Source organism: Rhinolophus ferrumequinum, chromosome 2 (assembly GCF_004115265.2).
Source record: "Rhinolophus ferrumequinum isolate MPI-CBG mRhiFer1 chromosome 2, mRhiFer1_v1.p, whole genome shotgun sequence".
In the NCBI taxonomy this organism is placed as follows: Eukaryota; Metazoa; Chordata; class Mammalia; order Chiroptera; family Rhinolophidae; genus Rhinolophus; species Rhinolophus ferrumequinum.
In genome coordinates this window covers 53,356,987-53,380,113 of record NC_046285.1, presented here as the reverse complement: position 1 = coordinate 53,380,113, position 23,127 = coordinate 53,356,987, and the positions used below count along the sequence as shown (strand labels likewise).

Genomic DNA, 23,127 nt, shown 5'->3' with positions numbered 1-23,127 from the left:
TTACATTAATTCTCAGGAGAAGCCCACCTCCAGGCCTTTGCTCCTGCTGCTTCCTTAGCCTGGAATGCACATCCTCCTTTCCTCTCTTTAAGTCTTCATATGGCTAAATCCTAAGCATCCTTCCGGATCTGACTCAAAGTGTATATCTTGGGAATCTCCCTGATTTCTCTGGGAGACCTCTGCTCTAAGCCATCAGGGTATGCAGATTCTAACCACATTCTTCCCATTGCATTACCCTTCGCCTTATCACGTCTCTCGGACTGTGAGTGGGGACTGTGTCTGAAGCATGTCTGTGCTCCAGCCAGGCCTATCACAGATTGTGTGTGTGTGTGTGAGAGAGAGAGAGAGGAGTGGGGAGAGAGGGAGAAGGTGAGAGAGGTGGGAGGAGGAGGGGAGGAGGAAAAGCAAAGCAAAGGAAGAGGGAAGGGGAGGGAAATGGAAAGGAGGGAAGGAAAAGAGAGTGAAGAGAAGGAAAGAAGAGGAGAAGGAAGGAGAGAGAGGAAGGGAGGAGGGCAAAAGTTAACAAATTAATTTTTTTTTTAATTTATTTTTAATTTATTGGGGTGACAATTGTTAGTAGAATTACATAGATTTCAGTTGTGCAATTCTGTATCACATCATCCATAAATCACACTGTGTGTTCACCACCCAGAGTCAGCTCCCCTTCCATCACCATACATTTGATCCCCCTCACCCTCATCCCCCACCCCCCAACACCCTTACGCTCTGGTAACCACCAAATTACGTTCCCCAGATTAATTTTCAAACCCCGTGGCCATCCTGTGGTCACCGACTGCCCTCCAATCCCCTCACCCTCCCCCCCACCCCCCACCCGCCCCGCCCATCTAGCAACCCTCAGTTTTTCCTCATTGTCTCCCAAACTGTTTCTGATTAGTTCATTCACTTATTCTTTTCTTTAGAATCCGCAAATAAGTGAGATCATATGGTACTTATCTTTCTCTGTCTGACTTATTTCACTTAACATAATGTTCTCTAGATCCATCCATGTTGTTGCAAATGGTAAGATTTCTTTCTTCTTTATGGCTGCATAATACTCCATTGTATAAATGTACCACAGTTTCTTAATCCAGTCATCTACCGATGGGCATTTTGGTTGTTTCCATGTCTTAGCTATTGTGTATAGTGCTGCAATAAACATAGGAGTGCATAGAGATTTTTGAATTGAAGTTCTGGATTTCTCCGGATAGATACCTAGGAGTGGAATTACTGGATCATAAGGTAGTTCCATTTTCAGAATTTTGAGATACCTCCATACTGTTTTCCATAGCGGCTGCACCAGTCTGCAATCCCACCAACAGTGCACAAGCGTTCCCTTTTCTCCATATCCGCGCCAGCACTTGTTGTTTGTTGATTTATTGATGATAGCCATTCTGACTGGGGTGAGGTGGTATCTCATTGTGGTTTTTATTTGCATTTCTCTGATGGTTAGTGAGGTTGAGCATTTCTTCATATGTCTGTTTGCCATCTGTATGTCCTTTTCAGAAAAATGTCTCTTCAAGTCCTCTGCCCATTTTTTAATTGGATCGTTTGTTTTTTTGGAGTTGGGTTGAGTAAGTTTTCCATAGATTTGTGATATTAATCCCTTATCAGATATATCATTGGCAAATATCTTTTCCCATTCAGTAGGATCCCTTCTTGTTTTATTGATGGTTTCCTTTGCTGTGAAAAAACTTTTTAGTTGATATAATCCCACATGTTTATTTTTTCTCTTAGTTCCCTTGCGCGAGGGTGTATATCAGTAAAAATCTTACTCCGGGTAATGTCTGAGAAGTTTCTTCCTATATTTTCTTCTAGGTATTTTATGGTTTCAGACCTTACATTTAAGTCTTTAAGCCATTTTGAATTTATTTTTTAAAACGAGTAAAATTGGCTATTACTTCATTACAAAAAAAAAAAAACTAAACTAAATTTACATCAAATCAAATTTGCATGGAATTACCTTCCAAGTCTAAGCATGACTGAAGATGGCTAAGTTTCCAATGACTGAGCCTCAGAACTGGGGGACATGCTCTAAGTGTTGTGGACTGGGCTGCCTAAAGCACACCTTGACATAGTTCAGCATAATAGAGCTTTGCCTTTGACCACATCAAGGGGACTTTGTTGTGAGAAGAACGTTTAGGTTCTAATAATAACAATAATAAAAATAGTTACTATTTATTTAGCACTTACTATCTCCTAGGCACATAATGCTACATATGTATTATTTCATTTAATGCTCAAAAAACCTATGAAGTGGTTACTATTCAGTATTCTCATTCTACAGGTGAGGAAACTAAGACACAGTTGGCAACTATTAGAGCAAGGATTTGATCCCTCACTCCAGGCCATTTGCCCCCTCCAGACTCCCCTCTCACCCTCTGCTCTATTCTACAAAGTGATTGGACTGCCATTTTTATATCCAGCCGAAGAACAAAGTTTCAATGAAAAACTTGTTACAAAAACACATTTTTAGGTAAATAGGAACACAAATGATAAAAGTGCCATAAAGACCAGAGAACCTCTAGCCACCAAGTGAGGGCAACTAGGAAAACAGCTACTCTTGGTCCTCTTAAGTGAAGTAAAATAATATTGAGTACTCATTTTTATGATTACTTAGCATTTTATAAAAACTTTTTGTGTCAGTTATCTTATTTCAGTCTCAGGTCTCCAAAACTGGTATTATCATCTCCATTTTGCAGATGAGAAAACTCTCCATCAGCAAGACTCAGAATTGTTCAAGCCAGTCTGATCTGTATAGCAAGGCAGAACTGAGACCTGAGGCCAGGTCTTCCCCCTTCCAATCTTGGCTCCTTCAACTTGTTTCCATAAGTTGTCCATGGTGTTTGTAGCTCATGTATGAAAATTACCTTGAATGCTGCTATGTAACAGATAACATCCAATTCTCAGAATCTCTGCTCTCTTGGCAACAGAGAGTCTGACTCCCTAAATCAAGCTCACTTTGTGTGACAGCAAACAGACCTCTAGATTATAATGCCTAAAAATGGAAAGGCAAAGTGGAGTATTGAACTCCCAAGCTCTCACAGGCCAGTATTAATCCAATGCACCAACTGCGTGCTTTAATCTAGGTGAGTATTAAAGACTGAAATTCATCAATGTGCCTAGATTTGATTACAGCCTTTAGCATAACTAAATTGAAGGTACTTGGATATGTTTGCCTTTAAGCTCATTTCCTGTCATCCCCTTGACCCCTGAGCCCTATAACTCACAATTCTGTGTAGTGCAAAGTACAGTTGTATAGACTAAATGAAGATACCACATGAGGCAACCATTTTTCTTAAAGTAACGTAGTAATACTGACATTTTTCTTGCTTACTACCCTATAAAAAACTCTGTAAAATCATTCATATTTTTAAAGAAATTCAACCAGGTTTTTAAGAAAATAAAGGCAAAGAAATGGAGGAAAATTGTGTCAATGTGAAGTAGTCGCTCCAGGTAACGTCACCAACTTCTCTCAGTTGTCAGTTTAGTGTTGTCCAATGTGGGACGAGCACAGCCCCTTCCTGAGCTCAAATCTCAGATCCAAACAGTCTTGAAAATCATTGCAACTCTCTAAGCCTAATTTTTTGTGTGTGATAAATGGGGGTGATAATACCACATTTCATGGCTGTTTGAAGCATTAAACACAATAATACATGATGCACCGGGTCCAAGCTCTGGCCCATAGCAGGGTGCAACAAATGCTTATTGGGTACAGCTTTGTGCCTCATTTTTCACAGCAGTTGTTCCTGAGATCTTTCTATAAATAGGAACTGACGTTCCCTTTGAGGAAACTTTAGAATCTCTGAGAGTATCTCTATTTATTTTTGCTTTCTGGAAGAGAAGCATCTTTACCTAGAAATGGCTAGTTCCACTTCATTCTGTTTCCCAGCTCTCTCAAGCAGTTAATGATCTGTCAAATACTTCCATGCACCAGAGGAACTACCACTTGAAATAATTTCTTTGTAATCCAAATAATCCAAACTGTTTGTCTGGTAAAGCTAGAGTTTTAAACACCTCATGTCTCACTCAACAGGTTTACCTCTTTTTTATCCAGAGAATTTTCTGGATCAGTCCTTGAACTCTAAAAGAGTAGGATTGAAAATAATTCAAGAGTGCATTTCAAAGAATTCAATGTACACAGAGGACCCATGTTTGACCTGGACAGAAAGATAAAGAAGAAAACCTGGGCATTTTTTAATTTCTCGAGGCCTTGTACTTCCTGAACTTGGAAATAAATGCCAGACTAACTTTTATATTTGAGTGATGTGAGTGACCTTGCTTATCTTCTTCCAACCCTTTGTTATAAGCACCTCATCTCTTGGAATTTAAAAACCGTGCCATGGTAACTTTAAGGTCAGGCCAGTGCTGTGACTTATCCTCTGGTGTGGAAGTTCACTCTGCAAGAAAGGTACTTCTGAGCTTGCCTTAGAAAACAGTAACCCCTGGCAAAGTTCCACAGAGACTTTTCACTTGGAGATAAAAACATTGCAGTGCTAAAAAGTGGAAGTCTACCTGAGGTGAAGAACTGAGAGAATTATGGAGAAAGTAGTAACTTACACTTCTTGGGCGCTTTTTAAAACACTGTGCTGCCTTCACAGACCCATAACTTTGGCACAATACTGTTCTTTCTATATTTAAGTGTCACTATTTTTCTTTCTCTTTCCCCCTCCTGGCCAGACCCACTGACACCCTAGACACCTTAGCTGCATATTCCCAAAGCTTCTTAGCTGGAAAAAATTGACATTGGCTAGAACATAGGATTAGTTATAAAATATACAGAGAAGGTTCCAAGCATTGGAAAAACAGATCTCACACTAATTATTTTCTCAGTACTCCTGGGACACATTGACACCCCCCCCCAAAAAAAAAGGTGATAAAGGGTTTGGCCAAAGCAGGGAAGTTATCTTACAAAGCAAAGGCTATACCTATGTTTGTCTGCAAAAAAAGAAAATCCTGAACAATTCAACATGTGTTTCCAGAGAGATGTTTGTTTGTTTGTTTGTTTGTTTGTTTGTTTGTTTTTGTAGTCGTTTTCTGAGAGAAGAAGGAGTAATGAATTAGCTGGTTCATTGTCTGAAATATATGGAGATGCACTGTTTAGTTAAGAAGTAATGAGTAAAAAGTTAAAATTGGTTTTAAAATGTGTGTAGTAACCAATGCTCATAGAATGCCCGCATGCCAGGCATGGTTTCATCATAGCACTTACAAATACCACCTCATTTAGTCCCCATAACAATGAGGTAGGTACTATTATTAGTCCCGTTTAACAGAAGAGAAAATGGAGACAGATGTGGGGGTAAGTAACTTGCCTATTATAGACTGAATTCCCCAAAATTCATAAGTTGAAGCCCTATCCCCCATATGCCTGCATTTGGAGATAGGGCATTTAAGGAGGTAATTAAGGTTAAGTGAGGTCCTAAGGGTGACTGGATTAGGGAATCCAGTAGGGCTGCTGCCCTTGTAAGAAGAGGTAGAGACACCAAAGCGCTCTGTTTCTCTCTGCCATGTGAGAACACAGAGAGAAGGCAACGGGCAGTCTGCAAGCCAGGAAGAAAGGTCTCATCAGAAACCAACCTTACAAAGTCTAAGCCTTGATCTTAGACTTCTACCTTCCAAAACTGTGAGAAAATACATTTCTGTTGTTAAGGCACCCAGTCTGTGGTATTCTGTGATGGCAGCCCAAGCTAATACATTGTCAAGAGCAGCACTGGGAATCAAACCCAGGCAGCCAGGTTCTTTACTCTCAAACCACTTCACAATATGTCTCTGAAGAGTCTAGCCACTGGACAGGGAGGAATATGTCTTCAGTTCAGATTCTAGTTCAAGTCTCAGTAGTGGTTTTGCTTTCACTGCTTATAACTATATAGCTATAACTTCTCTTTGCCTCATCTTAAAATGGGGAAAATATAATCTCTACCAGTAAAGACCAAATGAGGCAACATATATGCAAATACTTTGCAAAATTTAAATCACAATGTAAATGGCCCTGTGTTATAAAAGATAATGGCCTCAAAACTATTTATCTTAACATGGAATCATTTCTGAGAGGTCAGACCACCGAATCTCAGGGATTTCTAGCTGGATGTCTAAGGAAAAACCAGTTTGAAATGAGGGGAGGGGAAAGCTGAGATTCAGTAGAGGGGGAGTCTCACTCAACAGGTTTACCTCCTCTTCATCCAGAGAATTAACTAGATCAGTCCTTGAACTGATCTAGAAGATAGCATACTATTATCTTCTCTTACTTTCTCAATCATGACATTTCACTTTAGTGTCTTTGTGATAAAGTGCTGGTACAAATCATGAGGCCATTTATTACAGATTCCATTCAACTTATTTAATTGAATTAAATAAACATTGAGCACCTACTGCTGCCATGTGATAGGTGCTGTGGTGAATGAAAAGTAAGCCACAGTTATTGTCTTCAAAAAGCTTACATTCTAATGGAAGAAGAGGCTATAAAAGAGATGATAAAGAAAAGCAATAACTCTGGATTTAGAGAGTCAGAAGACAGATTCAAGTTCTTTTTCCACTTCTGCCCTTTACCTGGATGGTTCCCCATGGGCCCCTCCCCACCAGCCACCATCACCTTTTATCTCTTATCATCCCTTGGAGCTCAGGAAAGCCTATCCCGGGTTTTCTTGACTTCGTTAAATCCCTATCCTATAATCCTACCATAACCACAAACCTTTCCTAAGTAGCACTTACAACAGCTGGATTTTTACATTTATCTGTGTAGTGATCTAATGAACTCCACAATGTCAAGAACCCTGGCTTTTACTAATTACTATACTCTTTGCCCCTTGCCCATGAGATGCTACTGTTGCTGACGCAAAACCTGGGCTCAGAAAATTTGTGAAGGAGGGAGGGAGGGAAAGAAGAAGAGATGGAGGGAGGGAGAGACCTGGATGACATCTACCAGGTTACTTGTTCACTCATCTGTAAAATAAAGATGATAATGCCCATTTCCCAGGGTTCTTATGAGAATTAAATTATCAATGAGATGCTATTTTATAAAATATTACATGAATAGCATTTTAATACACAGTAGACTGCTAAAGGCATTATAGCAGTCAGAGATGAAAATACAGAGCTAAAAGAGAATAAAGAAAAGGTCATTAATTCCCACCAGAATTGGGGCAAAAAATGTATCAACAAAGACTTACTAAAGAAAGTGGTATATGGCTGAGGAATGAGTAGGTTTTAATAAGTAGAGATAGAAAACCTACTTTCTATATTTACTCTATAGAGAATGTATGTGTGTGTGTGTGTGAGTGTGCACACATGTGTGTCAGTGTGTTTGTGTGTGTGTGTTTGAGTTGACTTCTCACCAGAATGTCACTCTATAAGGACAGAGATTTCTATATGTTTTGTTCACAGCTATATTCTCAGTGTCTATAATAATGTCTGGGACATGACTGGAGCTCAGTAAATACTTATTGAATGAATAAATGATAATGAACCAAAAATGATGAATGAATGAGATTGGGAATATCAGACGAAATTTTATGAAAGCATAAACTAAACATAGAAAATGGTGTTGATTTGGGGAACCTGGGCTTGGAGAGACCAGGTTGCAGAGGAGGAGAGGAGGTAGGGTATCCAGGAAACATGAATGTAAATGCTGGGGGCTGGTGAGTATCCCAGTGGGCTCATGGACTTTACATCCCATTTGCATGTCTGATTTGCAGAATTTCTGAGTTTTCGAATAAAGGCCCCAGCACTGCCATCTTTGGGGGAAACTGATGGGAAAATGCTCCGCCTTAAAACATTGAAATGAAATGTTCTGAGTCAGACCCAATAGCCAATCATCACAAAGTCCTCCTCTGCACAACATGGGTCTTTGACAACATGTGACAAACAATGACAGTGAAGGAAAAAATATGTTTGTAATTATAGTAAAGATGAAAACTATGGAAATTATCAGGAGCATCTGAACCCAAAATGCCAGTAAATATAAATCATATTATTTGCATAGAAATGTAACATTGCTGTAGATATGGGTTAAAGTTCAGAAGTAGGTGAATAACGGGTAAAATGCCACTTTTAAAATTATAAAATAAGAGTGTAATTGCTCTTACCTTTGGGAAAAATCTCACTCTTAAAGGCATTTAATAATAGAAGGGGAGCTGAAAATAAATTGGATGTTAAAAACTTTCAGTCAGTACATACACCATGGCTTTTTTTTAAAAATGTTAAGAAATTACTACCTAATCAGTATCTGTCATAATGATCTGTAATCTTACCAGTGTGAGATTGATGATAAATACCAAGTACTGATTTTTTAATAACATAAAAAAACAGAAATACAACATATTCTCAAGTAAATGTCATCCAGTCCTCTTTAATGGGATGTCTTTACAGTCCAGCTATTGTAAGATAATTCAAATAAAATCTCTTTTAAAGTGTCATTTTAATGCAAATAATCTAGCAGCAGACTTTTAAACTATTGGTACCCAAAGCTTATTTTTATCTAAGGCTCAGATAGCAGCAGTGTTTGAAATAATTGAATTCTTGTCTAATTATATAACGACTAATTTAGAACCTCATTTATTTGGAGAGTCTCTGGCATAGCATATCCATTTAAAATGACACACTAGAGCAGGTAATTAAAAATTAAAGTTGAAATCAAGATGAAAAAGGCAAGATTGAAGCTGGTTTCAACAGCTCTGATTAGCTGAGAAGGGCGGTGAAATGGGGAAGGGGCTTAATAGACTTTCCAAGAGGCAAAAACAGAGGCAGGATGATGGAATGCAGCTACCTGAGGCTCCATTGCTTTTTCTAAAATCTTTCTAGTATATGTCCAGTCGCAGAGCTGACCACATGCAACTAGAAGAGGCGACTTGACTCAGTATGGATGAGTGTTGAGGAGTCCCAACCACGGGAAACCTTCCCATGTCTCCTGTCCCGGAAGGAAATGCCAATCCTCCTGGTTAATAAGGAGAAGACACAATATCCAATGAGCAGGGCCATTGTACTTGAGTGCACCTAGTCTACCTCTATCAAGCTCTTGGGTATAGCAAGCTGATGAAGTTGCTTGAGCAATTATACACACACACGCACACACACACACACACACACACACTCAAAATGGTCCTTTATAATGCATTTTTCAGTTTGCAAATGGTTTTTACATATATAATCTCACTTCATGTTCAGACCAGCCCAAGAAAAAACAAACAGTTTTACTAGGCCCATTTTATAAGTGGAAAAATTGAGGTCCTGAAAGATTAGGTAATAAACGTAAGGTGTAACATTCCTAAAGTGCTAGGGCTACAAGTCAAAACTTATGACTCCAAACTCCAAAAAGTGTTAACCGTCTCCCTGTTGATGAACGCTTTTTGTTTCTTTTACTCTGACTAGATTTTTTTTCTCTTTTCTCCCTCTTCATTTCCCTTTAACCTACTTCCCTCCCCATTTCTTTCATTTTCCTCCTTTCCCTTGCCATGTCCTGCTCATTTCCTCATATTTCTAACTGTGCTTTGACTCTACCACTAACCTCAGAGAATATAACCTCAACTAGACATTCTCAGATCTGAAGAGTCTCGGTGATGCAGAAAGTTTGTCTGTTTCAAGGTCATTTCTGCTACAGCAAAAGCATCAGCTCCTGAGAACTAGTTTGGGGAAATGGAAGTACCCACAGGATAGATTTAAGTACGTTTCTGAATTCTCCTGTTATTCCAGAAAATAAGGGTCTCATGGGTCCTTAAGTTCACATGGAGGGGGTTGATCCATGAAAGGATGACATATGTTAGGTCCCCACTCTGAGCCCAGAAAGCAAACCTCTCTCTACTCCTGTACCAGTAAGACAACTCAGACTGTGTACAGAAAGACCACTTATAACACTTTGCTAAATCTGGATCATTCTCTTGAGACTATATAAATATACAAGCATTGGCTGAACCATAAAGCAAATGTCCAGGCTTCTATTCCTCTCTCAAGGACCAAGTAAGCTCATAAGTGAGAGTGATGACTACATACAGCACTGTTTCTCAAAGTATGATCCCTCAGCGAAGCATTAGTATCAACTGAGAATGAATCAATGATTAGAAACTCTGGGGGCGGGACCCAGCAATTTGTGTTAATAAGCCCTTCAGATAATTCTGATGCTGGTTGAAGTTTGGGACCCACTGGTCTAAGTACAGTTGTGTAGAAACAGCCCTGTACTAGGACAATTAGTCCTGGTTAGGTCCCTCGCTCTCCTAAGCATGTGGGTACATTGTGTCCCCTCTCCAGTCCCCATTTCCTCACCCGTCGAATAAAGTAGATTTCCTTGGGACGTGCCAGGCACTCTTCTCTCACGCATATTCTGAAGTATGGTGTGAGGCAGCAGTGGAGCCAGACTCCCAGTCCAAATCATCAATGTGATTTGCTCTGACTCAACAAAATCTTGCCTTGTTAAAGTCTTGAAATTTATTCTCCAAGAATCTTGAGTTACAATATAATTGAACTTGGGAGGAGGTGCCTCAGCTGCCACCTGTATTATGGTTCATATGTCAGCTAAGTTAGGATATAGAATAGTTAGATTTTGAAGTGACGAGGATCCAGAAACAAGGGGTGGGGCTGACACCAGTGGACCAAATCAATACAGACAAACGTCATCCAATTCCCAATTTCATTGAGATCTGTTAGATTGAAATGTGGAATTTGGGTTTGGGAGGGCAGTTCTAAGACGTGTTGATATCTTCCCCTCTTGCTGCATTAAATAGAATATTTACTAGAGAGATTGCTGTATCTCTATCTGTATCTATAAGAAGGAGCTAACAGCCCTGCAGAGGTTGATTTATCAAAAATCTGTTTGTCATTCTGGGTCATTTGGGCTGATGCATTGTTAGGAACACTCAGGAAACGTCAGGCAGAAAAGGGTCCTCTGTGAGACTGTCCTTTGAAACCCACCAATGGGAATGTCCACGTCAGCCTTCAGCCAACACTTGTTTATGGAATCCCTACCATGTGCAGGAACCACAGACACAGTAATTGTGTTAGAAATAGTCTCTTCCCTTGTGGAGTTGACAATGCAGCAGGAAGAATGCACGTTGCCTAAGTGTAATGAGTGCTAGGAGGAAGTGTTATAGGAGCAAAGTCAGGAAAACTCATACAATGCCAGGACCTTGTATTAGCAGAGAGAGGCAATGGCCTCGGAGAGAAGATAGCTGCATTTCTTACCCTAGCATATCTGCTGGGTGCAACGCACACCTGCCAAGAACTGTGGCTGTCTCAAATGAGCAGGGAAAGACAAGATCCTCCTGAGAGGAGTGCTCCTCCCTCTTCCCCTCCCTTCCTCCAGAGCTGCTCCAGTGAAGCGGGGCTGTGATAGGCATGGATATGTCAGGATGCAGGGGGAAGGATCAGTGTAAATATTGTAGGTGTAGCCTGACTTTACTTCCCACTACGTATTATTTTTAGCTATTAACATGGCTACTCTCTGCTCTAATATTCACAAAACTCATAGATTCTAAAGGAATGCCCTGTGAAATAGGTCTTCTTTTTTTTTTTTTAAGATTTTATTGGGGAAGGGGAACAGGACTTTATTGGGGAACAGTGTGTACTTCCAGGACTTTTTTCCAAGTCAAGATGTTGTCCTTTTAATCTTAGTTGTGGAGGGTGCCGTTCAGCTTCAAGTTGTTGTCCTTTCAGTCTTAGCTGTGGAAGGCACAGCTCAGCTCCAGGTCCAGTTGCCGTTGCTATTTGCAGGGGACACAGTGCACCATCCCCTGCGGGAGTCGAACTGGCAACCTTGTGGTTGAGAGGACACGCTCCAACCAACTGAGCCATCTGGCAGCTCAGCTCAAGGTGCCGTGTTCAATTTTAGTTGCAGGGGGCGCTGCCCACCATCCCTTGCGGGACTCGAGGAGTTGAACTGGCAACCTCATGGTTGAGAGCCCACTGGCCCATGTGGGAATCGAACCGGCAGCCTTCAGAGTTAGGAACATGGAGCTCTAACCATCTGAGCCACCGGGCCGGCCCTGAAATAGATCTTCTTAATCAAATCCCATCATACACAAATTATTGAATTCTTGGTAAATATGTATATGTAAAGGCAAGGCTGTGATGGAACCTGAGGCTGGAGCCTCCTCCTGCCACCTGCTTTGTGCACATGTCCCCACAACCATCCCACAACATGATGTCCAGAAGAAAGGGCGGCCAGGTATGAAACCAAGTAAACACTTACTGTTGTCCTCAGCAACACGACATCTGCTTCTTGCAAGGAACACGGGATGCAGTTTGCCCACACATGCCAAGCGGGTCTCCAGTAAAACACCAAGGGGAGGATCCCAAATGAGAAGATGGATCCAGCAAGGCAGAGGGTTTTCCGGCAGCTGTGAGTCCGGTAGCCAAATATCTCCTAGGGCAAAACCAAAATGACCCCAAATATTTGTTAAGCACAATAAGCAGCAAATGAACAAATTGGGATTTTGATGATGAAACTGAGGGCAAAAAATAAAGAAGTTGAGCAGGATGAGGGGATGACAGGCGGAGGGGTTGAGAGAGTGGAGAAGGATCCCTGACAAAGTGTAAGATGTGACCCTACAAGTCACAGTCTCACTGGGATATTCAGTTTCTACAATTTGAGCACCCGGTTACCTGTGCCAAGCACTGTGCTAGGTGAGGTGCTATCTTGTTTAAATCTGACAATCATCCCCTGAATAGGATAATATTACCCTCGCTTCATAAATGATGAGACTGAGCTCAAAAAGGCTGAATGAAATGACTTGTCCAAGGCCCCATAGCTAGGAAGTTTGGCTGCCAAAATTCAAACTCAGGTCTACCAGCCTCCAAGCCTTGAGCGTGAGTCACAGCCTTCACAGACATGACCGTGAGCCAGATGACAGGAGGTGGTGGTAGCCACCGACGATCCTCTTGGCTCGGCCCAGCAGCTTCAGGGGCGGGGGGAGGGACTGGAGCCAGGCCTTGACTTTCCAGCCATGATCTGGTAAAAGTGTTGGGCCACAAGAGGTGAACAGCTTGCCTTTGGGAGCTGAACTTGGGGTAGAACTATATATTCCCACCCTCCTCTCTTGTTCAGCAACAAAAATAATTTTACAGCAAGAGAGAAAAATCACAGAGACTGTTTGGTTTACTTCAAACCATGCCTGTTAAGCACCTGTTATGTGCCATGAAGGGAAATGAGACCATGGAGGATACAAATATGAACAGAAGAAGAGTATTACCTCTAGTAAATTTATAATCAGAACAAACTTCTTCTTTCCAAGTAAAGCCTGGAACAGGATAGAAAACCATCCCTGAAGTTTATGGTTCAATCCCACAGCTATATCCCACAAAGCCATAGGTATACTTTATACTTGTTATAATAGCTAAACACTGAGAAGTAGAGAGTCCTGGTTAAAAGCACATTCTCTGGACTAAGACATTCTGGCTTCAAAGCGTAGCTTGCTGCTCACTGGGTGTGACCTTAAGCAATATAAGACTCCACCCTAGAAGTTTCCTAAAGCGGAATCAAGGCTGATCCTTCAGATTTTACACTCCATACCTTAAGAAGGCTGGGAGCCACTCTCAGGGCCTAACACTAGGTAAGTGTTTAGTGATGTAGAAGTATGAAGACAGGCTCCCGGAAGCGCACGTGAAGGTGAGAGGGTGACAACAAGAGCAGGGCACTGGCCAACTCCAAAAAGTTTCATAGGGTGATGTCATCACCTGACCCTCACCAAGTCCTGAGAGTGGCTCCCAGCGTTCTTGTCCCAGAGCCTGCCAGCAGAGAAGTCTCAGGTTAACCAGGTCTGAGAGACTGGGGTATAATGAGAGAGGGAAACCTAGGTAACTGTCACGCCAACCAGCTAAACATATGGGGTAGGTATTTAGAGTTTACCCTCTCCCTAATGTTACCATCTCCATAGTTGTGACTGTCCTGCCATGGAGCCATATGCAAGCTTGGTGCCTAAATGGGCTCTGGAATCTTCTCTGACTATCTTCTACCCTGACTGACATGCCTTTCTGAAACATATTAATGCATTCAATCAAATTACAGTCAAATCTTGTTGGCCTGAGAGCCATTTATTCTCTTTAAGACAATTTTGTGTTTCTCTACTGGCTTCATTAAATATTTGAAAGTTTAAATAACTCATTTTTTAAAAGTTTACCTCCCTAAAGATAACGTCTTTTCCCTTATTTTGGGTGTGAAGAAAATGTTTTGCTATAATTTCCATGCACTGCAACAAATCATGCTGAAGGAATGCAATTCACCTCACTGTTTATCCCAACCCCTAGCCCTAATCAAATTTCTGCCCCAGTATTTTATTTCCTACTCTTTCCTACTAAACGATGAGTTCCTAAGTGTCCTGTAAGTTAACTTGACTTCCAGATCCAGGTGAGAAATTTTCAACCTGATAGACCTAATCCAGAAATCTTAAATTGGAGGCTCAAAAATAACAGGCTGCACAGGTTTCCTGATGGCCCGGTAAATGTTTCTGAAAACTTTAACTTGATCTTCCAGTTATTTTTGTATAAAAATTCTGATTTCTATCTTTTCTTTAAAATAAATCAGAAATTGTGACAACACTATACCCACATTCTTGTACTGCAAAAATCAGCTGAAGAGGGGGCCGGCCAGGTGGCTCAGGCGATTAGAGCTCCATGCTCCTAACTCCGAAGGCTGCCACAAGGTTGCCAGTTCAACTCCTCGAGTCCCGCAAGGGATGGTGGGCTCCGCCCCCTGCAACTAAGATTGAACACGGCACCTTGAGCTGAGCTGCCTCCCTAATGGCTCAGTTGGTTGGAGCGCATCTTCTCAACCACAAGGTTGCCAGGTTGACTTCCACAGGGGATGGTGCGCTGTGCCCCCTGCAACTAGAAATGGCAACTAGAAATGGCAACTGGACCTGGAGCTGAGCTGCGCCCTCCACTAAGACTGAAAGAACAACAACTTGAAGCTGAATGACACAACTTGACTTGGAAAAAAGTCCTGGAAGTACACACTGTTCCCCAATAAAGTCCTGTTCCCCTTCCCCAATAAAATCTTAAAAAAAAAAAGATCAACTGAAGAGCAGCAAGAGACATGTACAAAATCACCCAGGAATGAACCGAGCACCATCCAGTGAGAGGGAGCATGAGGCACGTTCACACAGTGAGATCTTAAACAACACTGCCAGAAATCAACTCCAGCAACATCCAATAATATGGATGACTCTTAGTAATACAATAAATAGTAAGTGAAAATAGTCAGTGCGAAGGAATAGGTCAACTTGATAACCTTTTCATAAGGTTAAAAACAACTAAAATTTAAAATATATATATTTAGGATACACTTAGGTCAAAGAAAACTCTATAGAGAGGGAAGCAAAAGAATGAAGAACACATAATGCAGAACAAGGGATACCTCTACCAGGGCGAGGCAGGGAATTGAGGGGCGACATTGTCATATGTAAGTTGTTGTCAAGGTCCTAACTTTTGTTTGGGGTGGTGGAGTCATCAACTTATTATAAAGGTCTAATTAAATAATTAATTTGGACACCTACTGCCTGGCCTCCTGCTCTGGACCAAAAAGCGTGTTCGCAATTGCCTTAGGGTGAGCTGTGCTGATTTCCAAGTCTTATAAAGTAATTTACAAGAAAAATTATTACAAGGAAAAAAAAAGAAATGTTCTCCAACAAGGACTACTTAATAGTCGTGTCCCATTTTCCAAGAACAATGTTGACATCTGTTGAGTGGTAGCCAGAGTCAAGTGGCCTGGCCACCATTCTCCGTCCCATGGCAGACAGTTAGAATGTCATTTAACTCAATTTCATTCTTGGCTTTAGAATTTCACTTCTCTCTCGTTTCTAGCTTTGAAATGGCACTTTTCCAGCCTTTGCTTTGTGGTTATCTTGCTACAGCATTACCTCATGTGGTTGCTATGGGAAACAGTGAAATGACACCTGTGTCAGGTGTCTAGTCCTAGAATCAAGGAACTCATCATAAAAATCTTTAGGTGCTGCATCCCCAGCATAAAGTCTTCAAGGTGTCACTGCTTCAGTTCAATGCCAGTTGCCTACTGGGTCGAAGGCCATGGGTAAGATAGGTCTGCTAGAGACAAATGTCCCACACTCAAGAGTCTGGCAGGAGAGATGATGAATTTAAAAATAACTATAATTCAGAACATTATAAATAAATAATACATTGTGTAATGAAAAGCACTGAGGGGGGATGTTACTGGTTTCAAATGATACAGATATCCTATGGAGACGACAAGGAAAAGCTTTTTAGGAGAACTGTTACCTGAGGTGAAGCTCAAAGGAAATTATTAGAATTTCAATAGTTGCTAACAGAGGCTAGGAGAGCGGACACTCGAAGTGGAAAAACAAGCCTTGAGCAAACATGCAGAATCTGAAAACATGGAGTGTATTGAAGGACAAAATGTATTTAAGGGATTACAGGTCAGTGTGTTGTGGTGTTAGAATTAAGTCAGCCACGTATGAACAAATAATGAAGCTTTGGGATGCACTTTGGAATTCTAGAACATCTACTCTACTCCAGCTAGCCACTGGCCAAAAGAGAGTTTGCTGAACCCTTGAAAACTGAACCTCCATCATTCCCCTTCCACAACCAGCAGGTGGACCTCTCATGGCTTCCCTAAAGCTGGTGTCCTCAGGTGCTGCCTCTGGCCATTCTGACTGGGCAGCAGTCTGGTTGTAGAAGCGGGATGAACAGACGTGCTTGGGACTTCAGAGTCCTTTGACTAATCAGGGTTTCTTTTTCTCAGCCTAAGGGAAATACGAATAGGTTGTCCCATGGGTTGGCTGGCCGAAAAGCAACCCCTCTCACCCCGCTGTGGCAGACAAGGTAGGAACACCCTGCCCTGTGGGTAATTGTCCACCTAGATCTGGGTGCAGCTCATGAAAACACACAGTTTGTTTGAATGATAACTTCTTATTATGTCCCAGTCACCCTAAATATATATTTTTCTGTATTCTGCTTTAATCCTCACAACCCTATAAGGAAGGTAATATTAGCCGTGGGTGAGAAATAAGGAAGGTAAAGTCCAAGAAGGTTAAAAAAATATGCCCAGAGTCACCCAGCTGGTACGTAACAGAGCTGGGTCCTTCTTAACTCCTTCTGCCCCAGAAGGCTGCCTCTCGTAAAGACAATCCCTCCTCAGCTCTTTGATATTATCATCTGGCAGGTGTCATGCGGGATAGCACTTGAACTTTTGCTGATTGCTCACATTTGAAGTAGTGGATTTGCTGCTCAAACAAGTTCTCAGGTTCCCCTTAAACAGGTTTTCACAAGCTTCAAACTGCAGAGAAGAAGAAATAGGCAGGAAGGACTCCACCCTGCAACCAGAAGGTGATTTCTACAGGAAACATTTTAATCTTCTGATCTGGCAATCTTAGCAAGATGCCTTTCCTAGGTTGTCATGCATTACTGAAATTAAAACTTCTTTCCTGGTGATTTCTGAGGGGTGTAAGACAGTCAGAGCACAGATGGATCAGTATTTGGGACTACCATCCTATCTCGGAACTCACATCACTGTGCAGGATAAAGACAGGGCAGAGCAAGACAAAAGGCCACATTTAAAGATGGAAAACTTGGGTTCAAGAGCTGATTTTTTCCACTTGTTAACTTATCATCTGGAAAACACTATCCCACTTAAAAAAATAATACAAATGCCTACCGTTCCAAACTGTTATGACAGTGAAATGGGGTAACAGTGGTGAAAATGTTATTCAAATAGTACCTGTTCTTACTGTGAGGGCAATTAAACTAAAGGTTGATTGACAAACCCTCAGTGATGCCCTGATATGTCTGGCCCCTCCTTATTCACACTTTAGTTTCCCTGACCCCACAGTCTAAAGTAGCTACTCAGTCACTCTCTAGCACATCAGGTTATTTTAAGTCTCTACAACAATTATATCTATCTAAGACTTTTCTTATCTGTTTTCATGATCTGTTACTAGAATGTCAGTTTCACAAGAGCAGAGCTTTGGTCTGTCATTCATTGCTGGAATTCTGGCACATTGTAGGCTCACAGATATTTTTTGAATGAACATATTTTAAATAAAGTCAGAAAGTAATATTGCTTTTAAAAGTAAATCAGACTTCAGTTCTGGAAACATGGAGTAAGCTTACTTTTTCCTATTTCTCTAATGAGTCCAAACAAAAATCTCCAGGTGTTATATAAGAAAAAAACAAAACAAAACAAAAAAACATAAGACTCTGAATGATGGAGAGAAGGCAGATTGGTTAGAGAACTTGGGAACCAAGGAACTAATGCCACAGTAGTGAATTCCTGAGTTTTCTTTTTGCCTCATCTATGGCTTGGAGCAAAAAAAGCTGGTAATCTTAAAAGGGGAGCAGAAAAGACACACACACACACACACACACACCAATAGCCTGATCTCTATAGGCAAATGACCAGGAAAGGAAATGGTCCAAAGTTCACACACACACACAAAAGTGGTCCCACCCCACTTACACCAACAAAGGTCAACTGGGAAGTGTAGACTGTTCTCCTCACCATGTTGTAAAGAGGCACCTCAGCCCCCTGCAGGGAGCATTGTCAACAGAAACCAACTAAGACATCAGTTTTGAATAAGATCTAGAGTCTTGTAACATAGAGTCTTGTAACATAATACCTGAAAGTCTAGGTTTTCATTTTTTAAAAGTCACATCAAGAACAAGTTTTCATGAAAAAGCACTATTAATAGATGTGAACACCAAGATAAGAGAGATATTAGAATTACCTGATGATTTTAAAGTAGCCACCATAAAAATGTTCTAACAAGCAATTGTAATCACATATGAAACAAATGAAAATGTGGAATATATCAAAGAAGAAATAGAGATATAAAGTAGAACCAAATGAAAACTTTAGAACTGAACAATCACAGTATATCAAATTTTAAAAACTCAGTGGATGGGCTCAATAGTAGAATGGAGGGACAGGAAAGAATCAGTGAAATGAAAGCTAGAACCATAAAAATTGCCCAATCTGAATTACAGAAAGAAAAAGAGCCAAAAAAAATATTGAACAGAGCCTGTGAAACTCTAACAAAAGATCAATTGTTCGTGTCATTGGAATCCTGGAAGAAGATAAAGAGAGCATGACTGAAAAAGTACTCAAAGAAGTAATCACTGAAACATCCAAATCTTGGCAAAAGATATGCACCTACAAATTCAAGAATTTGAGCAAATCTTAAACAAAATAAACCCAAGGAAACCCACAGAAAGAAATATAATAATCAAACTTGTAAAAACTAAAGACAAAGGAAAAAATCATGACAGCAGCCAAAGAATAATAACGCCTACCTATAAAGGGAAAAAATATTTGAATGACTGCAGATTTCTCATCAGAAATCATGAAGGTCAGAAAGAAGTAGCACAACATTTCAAGTGCTAAACAAAAATCTGTCAATGCAGAATCTTATGTCCAGTGAAAATATCCTCAGGGATGAAAGGGAAATCAAGATGTTCTCAGAAAAAGAAAAACTAAGAGAACATGTTGCCAGCACACCAATCCTAAAAGAATGATTAAGGAAATATTTCCTAAACAGAAAATAACCAAAAGAAGAAACCTTGCAACATTAGGAAGAAAGCGAGAACATGGTAAGCAGAAGTTAGAATAAACAGACTTTTCTTCTCTTGTGTTTTCTAAATTATGTTTGATGGTTGAAGCAAAAGTTAAAACAGTGATATGGTTCTAAATGTATGTAGAATATTTAAGACAATTAAAAACAGGGGTGACTAAAACCATAAACAGATTAAGGTTCTTAATTTTCACTTGATTTGATAAAGAGATGACACAAGTAAACTGTGACAAGTTATGAATATCAGTGTAATACTTAAAGCAACCACTACAAAAGCAATACAATGTGATACACTTGCAAACACTATACATAAATCAAAGTACATAAAAATTGTTCAAGTACACCACAAGAAAACATAGAAAAGAAAATAGAGAAACTAACAAAAACAGGGAGAACAAATAAAACAAATAAAATGCCAGATATAAACTCTAATGTATCAATAATTACATTAATTTTAAATGGCCTGTGTACATTAAAATACAGAGATCATCTGAGTAGATTAAGAAACATGACCCAACTATGTGCGATCTACAAAAAAACTTACATCAATCAAACAATACAGGCAGGTCGAAATTTAAAATGGCAAAAGATGTATCAGTCAAACATTAGTCAAATGAAAGCAGGAAGGGCTATATTAATACCAGATAGATATAATTCAGAACAAAAGAAATTACCAGAAACAGAGAGGGACATAGTATAATGATAAAAGTTTCAATCAATCCATCAGGAAAACATGGCAATCTTAAATGTTATACGTCAAACAACAGAGCTGAAAAATATGTAAAAAAAAAAAAAAAAAACTGATACAACTGGAAGGAAAAATAGACAAATTCAGAATTGTAGTTGAAGACTTTAATACCCCTCTCTCAACAATTTATTGAACAACTAAACATAAATCAACAAGGATACAAAAGACTTCAAAAACTTCATCAACTAACAAGGTCCAATTTATATTTATAGAACACTCCACCCAACAATAGCAGAATACACATTGTTTTCCAATGCTCATAGAACATGTCCCGAGATAGACCATATCCTGGGCTATGAAATAAACCTCAACAAATATAAAAGAATTAAAATCATACATACTGTTCTCCAATGGCAATAGTATAAAACTGAAAATTATTAACAGAAATATCAGAAAAACATCCAAATATTTGGAAACAAGACAACATGTTTCTAAATAATTCATAGGCTCAAGAGGAAGTCGCAAGAAAAAATTTTAAACTACATTGTACTGAATGAAAATGAAAACACAACATAAAATTTTAGGGACACAACTCAAGCAATGCTGAAAGGCAAATGTTTATTATGAAAGAGGTAAATCACAGCACAAAAATCCAACCTCAAGAACCTAGAAAAAGAAGGGCAACAAAGCTCAAAGCGAGAAGAATAAAGGAAATAATAAAGATAAGAATAAAAATAAATTAAATTATAAACATAAAAACAGTTGAGCTTGTTTTGTTTTTTCAAAAGATCAGTAAAATTGACAAACCTCTCACAAGACTGACAAAGGGAAAAAGAGGATATACAAATTGTCAATGTCAGGAATAAAGACATCAAAAAAGAGAGAAAATACTATGAAGAACTCTACACATAAATTTGACAACAGATTAAATGGGCCGTTCCTGGAAAAACACAACCTACAAGATCACTCCATTTGAAATAAATAATTTAAATAATTCTATAACAATTAAGAAAATCAAATTCATACTTGTTAAACTCCTAAAAAAAGAAATCTCTAGGCCCAGTTGATTTTGCTGAAAAATTCTGCCAAACATTTAAAGAAGAATTATCATCAATTCTTCACAATCACTTCTGGAAAATAGAAGAGTATGGAAAACTTCCCAATTCATTTTGTGAAGCTAGTGTTACCTGATAAAAATAACTATATAGACAGAAGGAGGAGCAAGAGGAAGAGGAGGAAGAAGAGGAGGAAGAGGAAGAGGAGGAGGAGGAGATAGAGAAGGAAGGAAAGAAGGAAGGAAGGAAGGAAGGAAAGAAGGAAGGAAGGAAGGGAAGAAAGGAAGGAAGTAAAGGAGGAAACTGTAGACCAATATCCCTCAGGCATATAGAAGCAAAAGTTCTCATTGACATATCAGCAAATAGAATCCAGCAATATGTCAAAAGAATTATGCACCATTACCAAGCGGGTTTTATTTCAGGGATACGAGACTACAGCAACATTCAAAAATCAACTTATGTCATCCACAAGACTAAAGAAAAAAAATCATATAATCATATAAATTGATGCAGAAACAATATTTGAGAAAATTTCACACCCCTTCAATGATTAAAAACTCTCAGAGAAATAGGAATACAAAAGAACTGCCTCAACTTGAGATATAACATCTCTAAAAACCCATAAGGAAAGTCTGAATGTTTTCCCCTTCAGATCAGAAACAAGACAGGGATGCTTTTTCCAACTGCTCTTATTCAATATGGCACCGGAGTTATAGCAAGACAAGAGAAAGAAAAAAACAGCAGACAGAAATAAAACTGTTTCTACTTGCCTATGATATGATTTCTATATAGAAAATCTCAAAGAATCTACCAAAAAAATTTTTAAACTAATAAGTGAGTTCATCATGGTCACAAGATACAAGATATAAACATACAAAAAAATCAATTGTATTTCTATATACTAGTAATGAACATTGGATACCAACATTAAAAATATAAGACATTTACAATCACTCAAAGCATGCAATGCTTAAGTAAAAATCTAACAAAACATATACAAGACTTGTATGTTGAAAACTACAAAATGCTGATGAAATAAATGTTGGTGAAAGAAGACCTAGATAAATGGAGAGATGTACCATGTTCATGGTTTAGAAAACTAAACCATGAAATAAAGATAAATAAAGATAAATAAAGATTTTATTTATCCCCAAATTAATATATGGATTTAACGTAATTTTTATCAAAATCTCAGCAAGACTTTTTTGTAGACATATTCAAATTTATTCTAAGATTTATATGAAAAAGCAAATGTACTATAATAGCTAAAACAATTTTGAAAAATAAGAATGAAGTGGACACAAACAGTTTACCTGATTTTAAAGCATTGTATAATGACCTAATCAAGACTGTGTAGCATTGGCACATAGATTAATTTAACAGAATAGAACCCAAGAAATAGACCTACATAAATCTGTCCAACTGACTTGACAAATGTGAAAAAGCAATTAATTCAATGAAGAAAAAATAGCCTTTTCGACAAATGGTGCTGGTGCAATTGGACATCCATCGGCAAAAAAAACAAACTTCAAACTAAGTCTCACACCTTATACACAACAATTAGTTCACAGTAGATTGCACTCTTAAATGTGAAACATAAAACTTTAAGGAAAAAACTTGGGACCTAGGACTGAAGAAAGAGCTCTTATACTTGACAACAAAATCACTACACATAAGAGAAAAAAATGAGAAATTGGATTTCATAAAAATTTTAAACTTATGCTCTGTGAAAGAGCCTGTTAAAAAGAGGAAAAGAAAAGTTATTGACTGGGAGAAAATATTTGCAAACCATATATCCAATAAAGGACTAGCATCTCCAATATATAACGAACACTCAAAATTCAGTAAAAAAAAACAAAAATTAGAT

At 39.2% G+C, this 23,127-nt stretch overlaps 1 protein-coding gene across 1 annotated transcript in view; it reads right to left on the bottom strand.

Annotated features, from left to right (window-relative positions):
* The window catches only part of ATP13A4 (ATPase 13A4), a 124,756-nt gene that overhangs the window by 79,990 nt on the left and 21,639 nt on the right, over nucleotides 1–23,127 (bottom strand). The window contains exon 2 of the mRNA XM_033090237.1: nucleotides 12,170–12,343. Coding sequence (XP_032946128.1) covers nucleotides 12,170–12,343 — 174 coding nt within the window. The remainder of the gene's footprint in view (nucleotides 1–12,169; nucleotides 12,344–23,127) is intronic.